Source organism: Vitis vinifera, chromosome 8 (assembly GCF_030704535.1).
Source record: "Vitis vinifera cultivar Pinot Noir 40024 chromosome 8, ASM3070453v1".
Lineage (NCBI taxonomy): Eukaryota > Viridiplantae > Streptophyta > Magnoliopsida > Vitales > Vitaceae > Vitis > Vitis vinifera.
In genome coordinates, this window is record NC_081812.1 from 19,946,047 (window position 1) to 19,958,937 (window position 12,891).

The 12,891-nt window shown below is 36.8% G+C and overlaps 1 protein-coding gene across 3 annotated transcripts; it reads left to right on the forward strand.

Moving 5' to 3' along the window:
• The first annotated feature begins 9,051 nt into the window (after positions 1-9,051).
• TIP1;2 (aquaporin-like) lies at positions 9,052-10,613 on the forward strand. 3 transcript variants are annotated; one of them, XM_059738817.1, is made up of 3 exons: positions 9,052-9,214; positions 9,421-9,960; positions 10,061-10,611. In XM_059738817.1, exons 2-3 carry the CDS (start codon positions 9,577-9,579, stop codon positions 10,430-10,432), a joined length of 756 nt encoding a protein of 251 aa, XP_059594800.1. In that variant the 5' UTR covers positions 9,052-9,214; positions 9,421-9,576; the 3' UTR covers positions 10,433-10,611.
• Positions 10,614-12,891: the final 2,278 nt, after the last annotated feature.

Below are 12,891 nucleotides of genomic sequence, written 5' to 3' on the forward strand. Positions count from 1 at the left end.
TATTAAATTAATAAATTCCCACATGGGGAAGTACAACAACTTCATTAGTCATTTACCTTTGCCTCACATGTTCACACTACCTCGTTCTTTCATCCATTGGAATCAACGGCATGACGTCGGCTACGATCACTCCATCAAATATGTACCAATCCAAGTCAACTTTTTAATATTTAACCTAATTACTTGGTAGCATTATATCTCCTTAATTACGTAAATATGAGTCCCTTAAATTTAATATACCTTTTTAACTCGTTATTTGATTATAACTTTCTGTAACGTTGTTTTTGAGAATCCAATTTAGAGAATTTATTCAAAGAGAGAAGCTTTAATTTCTCTCTTCGAGACAATGTGATTAGATACCATAAACCATATGTTGTCCAGTTATATATACACAAGTTGACTAATACAAACCAGGCAGCGACATGCCTCTTTGAACATGTTATTATGATAAACTCAAGAGCAGCCGAACATGTTGCTACATGGAGGTCAACTGCCTCCTTTCATAAACACAACATCCCCTTTAGCACTGAAACAGCCAATTCTTCTCGTAACTGACTGATTAGTCATGTTGGCTTGAATTAAACTAGAGTTTTATAGAGTTTACTCATTCAAAAATTTAAGTTGACTGTTTCCATTCTCTATTTATGTCAAGGCTAATGGCGAATTTATTAAGTGTCACTAATTAAAGTAGCCTAATTCTCAAGCAAAGGGTGCATTAATTTGGAAACCTTTTGTGCCAGTTGAGCTGCAAGCTAATGAATGATTGAGTAAACCATATAAACTGTATATGTGTCTAGGTGAGGTGTAATGCAGTGGAGATTCTTAGCGTAAGGAAATATGTAGGAGAGGAGGTTGTGAGAGGCACGCAATGGGCAAGCTAGCTAGGCAAGGCAATGTCTGTAGATAGATTGCATAAGCAAAGCATCCTTTCAATTGCCTTTTCTCAAAATTCGTTCTCTCATTTTTGTTCTGGGGTTTGGTTGGTGGGCTTGGATTAGGAGCTTCCATGTTTTCTCATTTCTTTCTAATTAATTTTCTAATATCTTCCTCTACAACTTCACTACTTCTCCACCATCCGGGCGACCCCATCTTAAAATTTATTATATGATTAGTAATGCTTTGAAAATATAGTTTGTTAGGTGAGCTTGAAAGATCATGGAGATCAAGCATGCCAGCAGTGAGATACTAGGGCAAACAAAAAGAAATTACCAACTTATATTTATATTCTAACCAGTTCCAAACCTTCCAATAACAAGATATGAATGGGAAAAGGGAGAAGTTTTTGAGGAGACGAACCTAAGAAGGATATGAGCTAGCCTCATGATCAAAGAAATTTTGGAAATTTCAATAAATAAATAATAAATAAAACTTTATTTTTGGTTGTCATGTGGATTAAGAGGAAGGTGCGCTGGCTTGGAGTAAAATAAAAGGTGTCCTTGGAAGAGAGTATAAGTGATGCCAAGAATATGAGCAAAATGTATATACAAGCATGCGTGAAGTGTCACAGTAAACAAAAATATGACACAATAAAAAGGGAAATGGTACAAGAAGTCATCTTTCAGTTGAAAAAACTAGTGGTAATGGTGGTATGGGTAGCAGTGGCAGTAGTGATGTTTTTGAGTAACCACTTTGGAAGTTACAACTAATACACACACATGGGGCACATAACAAAGACAAATTGCCATCAGCTTGAACCTACAAAGGATAACGACCTTGAGCCTACTCCACCAAATATTTTGGTTGAGTCCATTCACCTTTACATCTCATCTTATACTCTTCATTCACTCTAGTACTCCACTTGGGTCAACAGTCTGGGGCTTTGTTTATGTTAATTCCAGAGAAAAAAAAAGAGAGGAAGAAACAAAAGGGTCAATAGAGGGCACTGCATATGTGGAGAAGTGGGGCTTCCTTCATATCAGATGAGGAAGGCCACAGAGGAGTCCAAAAGTTGTGCTGAGGGAGCTACTGCTTGAATATGTGGCCGAATTATGGTCTTGAAATGAATTGATTTTAGTTTTTAATAAATATATCCATGAACTTGCATTTTTCTATAAAACAAAATTAATATGTTGAAAAATGCAGGTTTCATTAATTCAAAAATTAAAACCCTAAAAAATTGTTTACATTAGTTATGGTAAGAAATTGTAAGATGATATTTGGGAGATGGGATGCAAATGATCTATGTAAAAAAGGAAGCATGGGGAGCATGAGTTGAAGCATGACCAATAAATTGTCCATGCAGCTACACATTGGCATCCTCCCCCACAGAAAAAGTAAAATGTACAGTTAGAAATCGGTGCAAACTTCATAAATAATGATTTGGATGGAGCTATGGCCATTCCCTGGACACCACATTTGCATACCCAATAAAGTCAGGCTTCAAATTAATGAGATCATACTACAAGCGTGGAGGTTCTTGATGGCATCCTCTGTACAACCCATTTTCGTGCTAATCACGATTATCGGGAAAAAAAAATGGTGGGTTCGCTAAGAAGACCGATATGTGCCAAAAAAAAAGAAGGGGTGTTTCCAGCTGAGTCCAGTGATGCATTCCATATTTGAAAGTGTCGTGTCCGGACGGTTACGTGGTATATATCTATCCTTGGAGAATGAATGAGCCCAGTGTGTTACATCTCATTCACAGCCAAGTTGCCTGTCAAAGGTCAAGGCCTAATCATGATTATCAAATTATAATTCGGAATCTAATGAACACAAATAGAAACTAAATGGATTTGATATATTAAGCTAAAACTGAAGCGAACAAAAATACAAAAGGTAGCTACATGTCACAAGTTGATCCAAATGAGCCTCCCCATGGCCTTATATAGGGCCAGGAAGCTTCTGGAGACTCCTAGAATGGGAAGAGTGTGGAAGGTTCTAGAGAAGTCTGGAGGAGTCCACACAATTCTACACTATGGTGGAAGGCACAAGAGGAGTCCGGGGCTTTCTAGAGAAGTCTAGAAGACTCTTGTATATACTTGTATATAGGCTTGTAACTAGAAAGATGTAGGACATTCTAGAATAGTCTTGAGATGTAAGGAACCCTCCAAGGTTCCAGAGAGTTCCATTGGTGCCTATAAATAGGTGAGGGCCTCATTTGGCCAAGGCACCAAGCAAGTGAGCATCCAAACACTTGTAAAGGTTTCCTTGAGTTAGTGAAAGCTTCCATTCTTTCAAGAGTTGCCTACCAAGCTTCTTAAGTTTTTGAGTTGCAAGTGTCTTAGCCTAGCAAGCTAAGCATTGGGGAGCAAGACTGACTTAGCAAGATCAAGCGTCTTGGCTTGTCTAAGTGCCGCACGAGCTTAGTGAACGACTAAGTCCGTGACATACAGCAGAAATAAAGCTTTTAAGAAGAAAAAAGGTGAGTGAAAATTTGAGCCAGGCATGTACCTCGAGGACTAATAATTAATGCTCAACGCTAACACTACGATCATATGTCAAATCCCAAACTATAACTACTTGAAGATCTTTAACTTAAGTCGTCATATCCGTCTGACCAAATGGATGGGTCCCCACCAGGCCGTGGATATACAATGCTTGTGGCAGCAACACCAACTAAACCCATAATAAAAACTAAAAAATCCAGCCCGTTCACAGCATTTCAGGTGGTGGGACCGTGGGAGGGTTCGGCCAATCCGCACAGCCAGCAGCAGATAGCTACTATGCAAGGGAGATATTTTATATATCTTGAATCTTACAGATAAGATTTTGTAAATAGGTCTGGAAATATTCGAATTTCTTAGTTTCTCCGCCATTTTTGGCAAGCAAACAAAGGCTTTAGTAGGGATTTTTATTTGGGTAGAATTCCAACTTCCATTTACAAAACCATTGTTTGGTTGATTTCCTTCCCCATGAGTTTGGAAAATTGGAATGGTACCTTAGTTCAATAATTATGTCCAACCAAATTTTATTTTTTCTTTCTCTTTCATATTTTTTTTATGCCAGGGGCAATGCAAGGTGGAAAGTTGAAGATGAAGGTTGTTAGGATGTCATTTTAGATGTTTGATATGTGGGAATGGATTTATTAATCATTTTTTCATCTATTCTCGTACTTGGATAATTCCCCTTCAAGTGATCATAAGAAATAAAATAGAAATTTAGTCCACATAAAATAAAAATTTTCAATTGATTTTTGATTTTATAAAAAAAAAAGTTACAAATTTAATTTGTACAATATAAACTAAATTAATTACAATAGTATTAAAATCAATTTTGTAATTATAAATAAATTTAAAAATAAATTATGCATTTTTAATAAAATATTAATAGCAATATTATAATAAACTCATAAATTATATTTTTTTATAAATATATTACAAAAATATGTATATTAACACTCTCATAAAAACATAATTGATTTATTTTGATAAAAACAAGAATAATACTATTTTAATTGAAATGAATATAAAAACAAATGAAATTTAGGTATAAATGAGTCAATATGTACATTTAGCAATCATTTCCAGATAATGTATTATAAAATTTTTTATTTAGTCTATAGATAATTAATTACTTTTTTAATTCTAAATTATTCAAAGTATTAATCATATTCCACTTAATTTAAAATTTATTTATTATTTGATAAAATTCAAAAAATATAATTATATGTATAAAAGAACAATAAATTTATGAGTCATATGTATTAGCTTTTGTCCATTATTTTTTGTAAATATATATTAATTTATTTATTTTTATCATAGAAAACAAAATATTTATTCCCATTTTCCTTTCCATATGACAAAATATGCTTTTATTATGTTTGATTTAGTTTATAGACAAAGTGTAAGGCAAGGCACCAACCTTTAGTGTTGCTTTCTAAACATCTTTGCTAGCTTTTTTTAGTGGGTACTGGGTATTGGGATAATGAGGCGAAAGCTCCAGGTTACCAGTCTTTTATGGGACATGAAAGTTGCACCTCCCAAAGAGTCTGCTGGGGTACCAATCCAGCTTCAATTTATACAAATTTAGATAATTTTATCTGGAATTTGGATAAGAATTTTTTTTTTCCGTGTCTTTGAGATTAATAACCAAAGAATTTGATTTTGTTAAAGGGTTTAACTACATTATAGAAATATATCTTTTTTTTTTTGTTTTAGTATTTATGAAAAATGCATCATCAAAGAAGTGGTATCATGTATATGTTTTTAGACTCAATTATTTGTTTCATAATCCCATTTATTTATACTTTTATATCATAATTTTATTTTTTTGTATCCTCATTCGATGATTTAGATCTTACCATACATATTTAACCGTCTAAATATTTTATTTCATAGATACTACTAGTTTAAGCATTTTTCTCGTTAAAATGCAATAAGATCTTGAAAAAAAAAACGTTCTATTCATTGCCAATTGCCTTGTAATTTGTAGGTTTTGTTTGTAGTCATAGAATGAGTTATGGGTGGAATGTCATGTATCCTCAAAGTTACTTGTGTGGACTTGTAAGAAATGTTTTTTTATGGTTTCAAACATTGTTCTGGAATGATTAGACGATTTTTATTTTTTTTTTAGATTTTTTTAAAATACTTTTAATATTGATTTTAGAAAGTGTTCTTAGTTTTTTAATACTTATAATTTTTTAATATTTAAATATTAAATATTTCTTAAAATCACTGTCAAATCAAATGTACTTTTAATCTTATTTATAATATGAACCAAAATAAAAAAACTTTCACCGAGCTAGGATTGCGAGAAAGACACGGAGAGGATGAAAAAGGTGGGCTCACAATTGGGAACGACCCATTGAACCAGAATAATTGAATAAAGAGTTTTCACAATTCTACCTTTTGATTATGAATTTTGTTTGTTTAGAGGGAATAATTGAAGTGGGTTTTGGACACAGAGGCCCAAACTGTTAAGGCTGGATTTGAATTGTTTGGAGAGAAGCCCAAGCAGTGGAGGTGGGCCTGTACTAGTAAATCCTGATTCCTCCAGAAGGTTCATAACATTAATGAATGGTATAATCCTTTAAGAGTTATATTCATAGGTATAATGAATGGTTGATCCTGTCAAGTGTTTTTAAGAGTGAGAATACCAAATAAAATGGAAAGCAAGCCTTTGTTTCCTTCCTCCATATAACATTGGTCTGAGAGTTTCTATTGTTAAATTGCTAACCATAATCAAATACAGGTTTGTTACAGATAAGAGCGAAGTTGGGAGTGTCTTGAGATGGACAAGTGCCATAATGTTGTGCGCCACAAAGTAGTGCACATGGATGGGTTCCAAGTTCACAACTGGAGGTTGACACAGTTATAGCCAATGGGTATAATTCATTTGGTTTAGAAAAATTTTCAAATCTGTTCCTAAAAATGTGGTCTCTCTAGAGGCCTTTTCCAACGTGTTGACTAGTCCCAAACGCATCACATGTCACCTAGATGGGCTCCATGCTGCCAACTTAGCCATGAATTTAGATTATATTTGTAGAGGACCCGTGGGTCAATTCACAAAAGCAGTTTGGACAATCTTGTGTAATAAGATATGAAATGGATCTGGTCATCCTAATTTTTAGATTGAAGCCTTGTGTTCTGGTTTTTAACTGTCATTATGCACAACATCAAACCATATACGTAATGTACTCACTGTCGTTTCTGCTCTTTTAAGCAACATAGTAATTAGTTCATGCCAGACTGACCGTATACATGACTGGAAGCTTAACTAATTGAACTCTTCCAGCTCATAAGATTAATCATTCCCGAGAGACTGTAAGTGCCAAATTCAAACTTCATACAGTGAAATTCATATTTACCTAGAGTGAAAACTTCCCCCCCTGCACTAAAATTTGGAAACAAAACAGTTCAAAAATTCAATTATTGAAGTTAGAAAAGACCTCCTTCATACTTTGTAAAGCTTAAAAATTTAAAATCAAACCTTATCAGAATGCAATCATTTTTGTATGGATATCTTGTGCGATTCCTCCTTGTTAACTGGTGAACATCGCTCGCATACTTGGTTGAAAGCTTAAAATATCCCCAGCCAAGATCATATTTAAGGCTCCTGTTGTGGTATATAGGTTTTTTATTTTTTTTTTGCTTACCAAATTGTAGATGCCACGCTTTAATTAAGCTGTGTTTACTTATGAACATAGGAAGGATATCGTGGTGCTGTCCCACATTTCTGTCTCATGTGGAAAACTCAGCTTTGAAAAAGATTGGGTTGCATCTCTTGATGTATTGATGGAACTAGGCGTTGGTACAAACTAGCTTTGGTTCTATTGCCTCTGATGATTTGAAATTTTTTTACCTTCTTTCGTACTGATGCACATGAAGAAACCTTGGCTTTTCTCCATACAATGCTAGATATTATATGGGAGATACCCAAGATTGATAGACTGAGATTCAGTCATGTGAGCGGTGTAAGCCGATCCCTCTTGTTTTTCCAAAACACTCTAGAAATACGACAATATCATCATGATCAAATTGAATCCTTCTTCCAATAAATTCAGTCACATTTCTCTAAGGTTCTATAAAATTCAAAACGTTTCTACCTTATACTTCGAATTATCATCACCAAATAAATCATAATTAATGGTAATCTCTATCCATATTGTAACATCAGTTCTTTTTTAAGGCATGTGTCCAAGTGGTGCTCATCCAAAAAGAGACTTGAGTAACTCATACACTTAGAGAGTTGAAAGGATCCTAATCCGTAGATCGAGTAGAGAATTGGGTTGATACTTGATATAAATGAAAATGAGAATGATGGGTCAAAAAGTGAAGGTGGTGAGCTTGTGACGGGGATGGTCCCTCACCACTACTCAAAGTGGATTGGTTCCAGCTGTGAATTACTGATTGTGTCTGACCAATCAGAGAGCCAGCCTGGTCTTTGCTTTCCTATTGCCCCCACCTTCTCCATGCACGAGATTCTTGCCACTCTGCAAGCCCCATCTCTCCATCCTACAATTACGCTATTTTCCTCACACACCCATCATCAATGCTTCCCTCTTTTTCTAAATCAATTGCCTCACATGTCTCTATTCTTTTTTGTTGGTTTTCTTGTTAATTAGGCCATATATATATCTCCATCAATCTCTCCTTTCAAGCTTCAGGTTTACTCTGAATTGAAAAACTTGTCAAACACTTCTTCTGTTTATGGCTTCGCTATAGAATCACTAGTACGCCCAAAAACAATCGACTAATTGGAGTTGCTATTACTCAAAAGGTTGAATTTTCTTTCTTTCTTTATTTTTTTCCCTTTTTGAAAAAGGCACCACATCATGATAATGATTCAAAACTGCGTCTTAGCTTTTGCCTAACATATAGGGACAAAATGGGAGTGATTGAATGGCAAGAATTTGTGGTAGGGGCATGATGAACCTTAGTGAATGTCAGACAAAACTCTTACTATTTTACTATTATTTTGGACAACGTCTTCCCCTTGGGGACTCTTTACAATGTTTACATCAGCATCTTAACCAAAAACAACCGTACAAATAGTAATATAATTTGAATATTACGAGTGATTACTGCAGAGGATATGACTGGGAACACAATCCTTGGACGCCACACATTATTTTAGTATAAGAAGCTACAGCAGCACGATGGCCCCCCGGGTTGTTCTCTAAAACCCACAAACAATTGTACATCCCTAATAATATTCTAATCCGATGCTTGCTAGGATACATTATTTTATGAAAATGGGCCCTCTTCGCAGCTCTTTCTCATGATGCTCATCCTTCAACTACTTATCAACTCCAAATATTAGGATTTTCAGTGTTACATAGGAATTTTGAAACTAGAAAGACATATGTGGGGCAGTGGGTGCATATCCCTTCAGTAATGAACACAAAACAAAATCGGTCACTTTCAGTAAAATGGAGAAGAAGTGGTAGAAAAGTACAAAGGCTATGTTCACACTCATTGCACTACAACCACTATTGTTTCCAAATTAATTAGTGTGACATATATTCTGATAGTGTTTGCCTTAATGTCAAATGACCCAATCAATAATTACATTCAATTGATAACATGAGCTGTTTATGTGTTCTAATCCAAGATTCCCCTTTATCGCATAAAACGTGGATAGGGAAAAAAAAAATTCTTTTCATTTCAGGTTCGTGCGTATTGGCGATGTAGAGAGTGCTGGCCGCGGCCAACACATCATTGCCATCGATTGTATACTGTAACCCACGTGTCAACAGTAACCACATGATCATCATTTTAATAGATGGATCTTTCCAGAGACTGACCCAAGATGACGAAGCCCACTCCTCAATCACGTTACGTGTCTCTTCTATATCCGGCACACGTGTAAATCACATGGCCGTTTAGTGGTGAACTTGCTTTGTTGTGTGAACAGTGATGGCCTATTCGTGGGCTAATTATGAAAACTTTTAATTGAAATAAAATTCAATATTAAATATTTTGCAAACCGTCCACCAATCATTGTTCAAATAAATATTTATTTTATTGTTTTTGTTTACAGGGAAACCGGCTATAACCAGTTGTTAGGCTCATGAGACTTCCGATATAAGTGAGAGCCGGAGTGAGGAGTGGAGACCAGTTGTGGATACACGGTAGTAGCCCTTAGCAGCAGGGATTCTAGTTCTCCGCCGTTGATTTGATCTTTGATCAAACGACCATGCCGATCCGCAACATCGCCTTTGGAAGGCCCGAGGAGGCGACTCGACCCGACGCTCTTAAAGCGGCGTTTGCTGAGTTTATATGTACCTTGATTTTCGTGTTCGCCGGCGAAGGTTCCGGCATGGCCTTTAACAAACTCACTGACAACGGTTCCACCACTCCCGCTGGCCTCGTTGCCGCCTCTCTGGCTCACGCATTCGCTCTCTTTGTTGCCGTCTCTGTAGGAGCCAACATCTCCGGTGGGCACGTCAACCCCGCAGTCACCTTCGGTGCCTTCGTCGGCGGTAACATCACCCTCCTCCGGGGCATCCTATACTGGATTGCTCAGCTTCTTGGGTCCACCGTAGCTTGCTTGCTACTTAAGTTTTCCACCAACGGCATGGTAAGCTTAGCATTCCTCTAAGAGGTTCGTTATTTCCGTTACTTTGACAGTTGAGAGTTGTTAACAAAGATTTATTGGGTTGGGTTCCACTGTTTCGCAGACCACCAGCGCCTTCTCTCTGTCTTCAGGAGTGACAGTGTGGAACGCGTTTGTTTTCGAGATCGTGATGACCTTCGGGCTGGTGTACACAGTCTACGCCACAGCCATTGATCCAAAGAAGGGCAATTTGGGAATTATTGCACCGATTGCCATCGGTTTTATCGTGGGTGCTAACATTCTGGCAGGTGGGGCCTTCGACGGTGCCTCAATGAACCCAGCAGTATCATTTGGGCCTGCCTTGGTGAGCTGGACCTGGACCAACCACTGGGTCTACTGGGCCGGGCCTCTGATCGGAGGAGGGCTTGCTGGACTTGTGTACGAGGTCTTCTTCATCAGCCACACTCACGAGCAGCTCCCCTCCACAGACTACTGAGCTCATCAATCCATGAACAGTTCCGAGGCTTTTGTTTGATGTATTTATTTCTTTACAGGCTTGTTCATGTGTTTATTTCGTGATCGCTGATCTTTCCATCATCATCATCGTTGTTGCCCAGCAACGCTAGGTGTGGTTGTCTTATTCGATCGGCTCCTATTTAGTTTTTCCATGTTTCAGTTCCTTGCATTTTCAATTTTCGATCTTCTTTCTTAAAACCTTCTAATCTGGTAACCAGTAATTGGTCTTTAGAGTTGACCCACTCATAGTTCATTGGACGCGGTGACCCGGACGTGGGGTTGCTGTTATGAGGTTGGGTGTGCAAAATAATGGAGTAAATTTATGGCGTCAGTCACTATGAACCCCGTGATGAGCATGCCTATTATCACTCAGAAGGCCAAAAGAAAGAAAAAAAAAAAACCAGCTGGGTGCTTGATTTCTTGCCATACAGCTGTGATCATGGAGCAATGAGTGACATTATTACTGATTTAACACTAAACCAACTTTCGTTAATCTCCAAAAAGAATCTAAGCATTGTGTACCATTTACTTGTTTTCTTTCTCCTTTTTTGGTAAATTGGCTTTTTGGTCGTCTTTTCTTGGTTTATATATATTACAAACTACAAAGGCACATGAGGGAACTAACCCTGTGCATGGGTAATATATAACATGTAGAGATTCCTATCAATCATGAATATGGAGAAGCAGGCCAGACATGTGAAGCTTTATCAGTGTTAGGTTCAGAACCCATGGCACCATACTTTCCAGGACCGGGCTCTTTCCTTTGTCCTTTCTTTTCCCTTTTTTTTATTTTTCAAAAAAATGAACTTGTTTTTGCGTCCATCAGTTGTCAGGGAAAGCTGAAGCGTTTCACTCCTTGTCCCTCCTTTTCATTAATCCTCTCCACTTTGGATAGGTTGATGACTGGTCCAGACACTACGCTCCATGCTACTATTATCACTACTTTATATATATGCATCATTTCTGTTTATATTGGGGCATATGTTATGTCCTAGCCGTTTGGAAAGCAAGGAAAAAAGAAAAAAGCAACAACTTTTTTTGAAATTTTGAGGAATGCATAATTATGCCCTCCAACAAGTGCTTGTCTTTACCATGGATCCAAATATTTCTGTTAACTACTTGGAAGATGAATCAACGCTGTTTTGGAGCCTTAGCAATCAGAGTTTTACCTCAACAGGCTCTTTTGGAATGAGGGAGAAAGAGGGATGATTCCTTGATGCATTGATGCAAACAGGGAAATAAAAGCAGTAGAAAGGAGAGAGCGTCCCCATCTGCGCATCTAATGAGGATCACCAAAAGTGGAGGTTGGGTCCGACCACTTCCAATGTGTAGACGGTTTCAATGAATGTCATTAATTACGGGGGCTTCGGATAGGATTGCTTCGTTTGGAAAGTGACTTTTTATCCCTGCCACGTGGGGCTGACCATATTGTTATAGCCTATTGACCATTGACCTGCATCAACTGTATATATATATATATTTTTTAGGTCTTTCTTTTCTTTGATAAGTTGTACGCAAATTATATTATTATCATCGTAGGCTCGATACATCATCAAGATATATTTTTTATGATTTTTGTTAGAGTTTGGTAACTGAATTCTATTTGATATGACCTGAAAATTTGATGTATGACATATATGTTAAAGAAAAATTATTAGATTTTTTGGGGGTTTATAGCGGGTATGGACTCATATATATAGTAGTCACTTAATTCTCTCTTATTTTATATCAATTTTTGACCTAATGGATTTTTTCTTCTCTTCTATCTATAGTTTTTTGCATCTAGATTTTTCCACGAAAATCTTTGTTCTTAATTTTTTTGTTGCTTATTCTCGTAGCAATTTTTTTTTTTTTAAAAAAAAATTATTTAAGTTGGATCAATTAGACAACTAGTAAATACTGTAGTCACAAAATATTTTGCAGAATCCAAGCTACTAAACTGGAGATCCAGACTTTTGGGTAAAAGAGTGTGAAAAATGGTGAGTTGAATGGATGAAGTTTAAAAGGGGTTTTGGTGGATTGGTGTCCAATAGGAAAAGACATCATGGGCCTAGGTCTGTGGGCACAACCACAAGCCTGCTCCTTGAAGTTCAGGTTTAATGAATTTAAATGGGCCACGAGTCCAAGGACCATCCAATTTGGGCCCCAAGCTTTCAATTCTAGTAACAGAGCTGGCTTTTGTCAGCCATAGTTAGATTATGCTGGCTAATAATATATAAAGCACTTTGTTAAGAGTATAGTATGTCATGCATATCAATTCATTCGACCATTTTCTCAGGAGACCCAAAGATCAAAAAGGCCAAAAAAAAAAAAAAAAAGCCTGAGGGGAAGAATATGTTAAGTGTGTGCAGTCGGCAGTCGGTGGAAACTAGAGACCGAAAGTCCAGAATTTGACGGCAACAATATGATTAACACGTAAAATTGGAATCCCGCCCACCG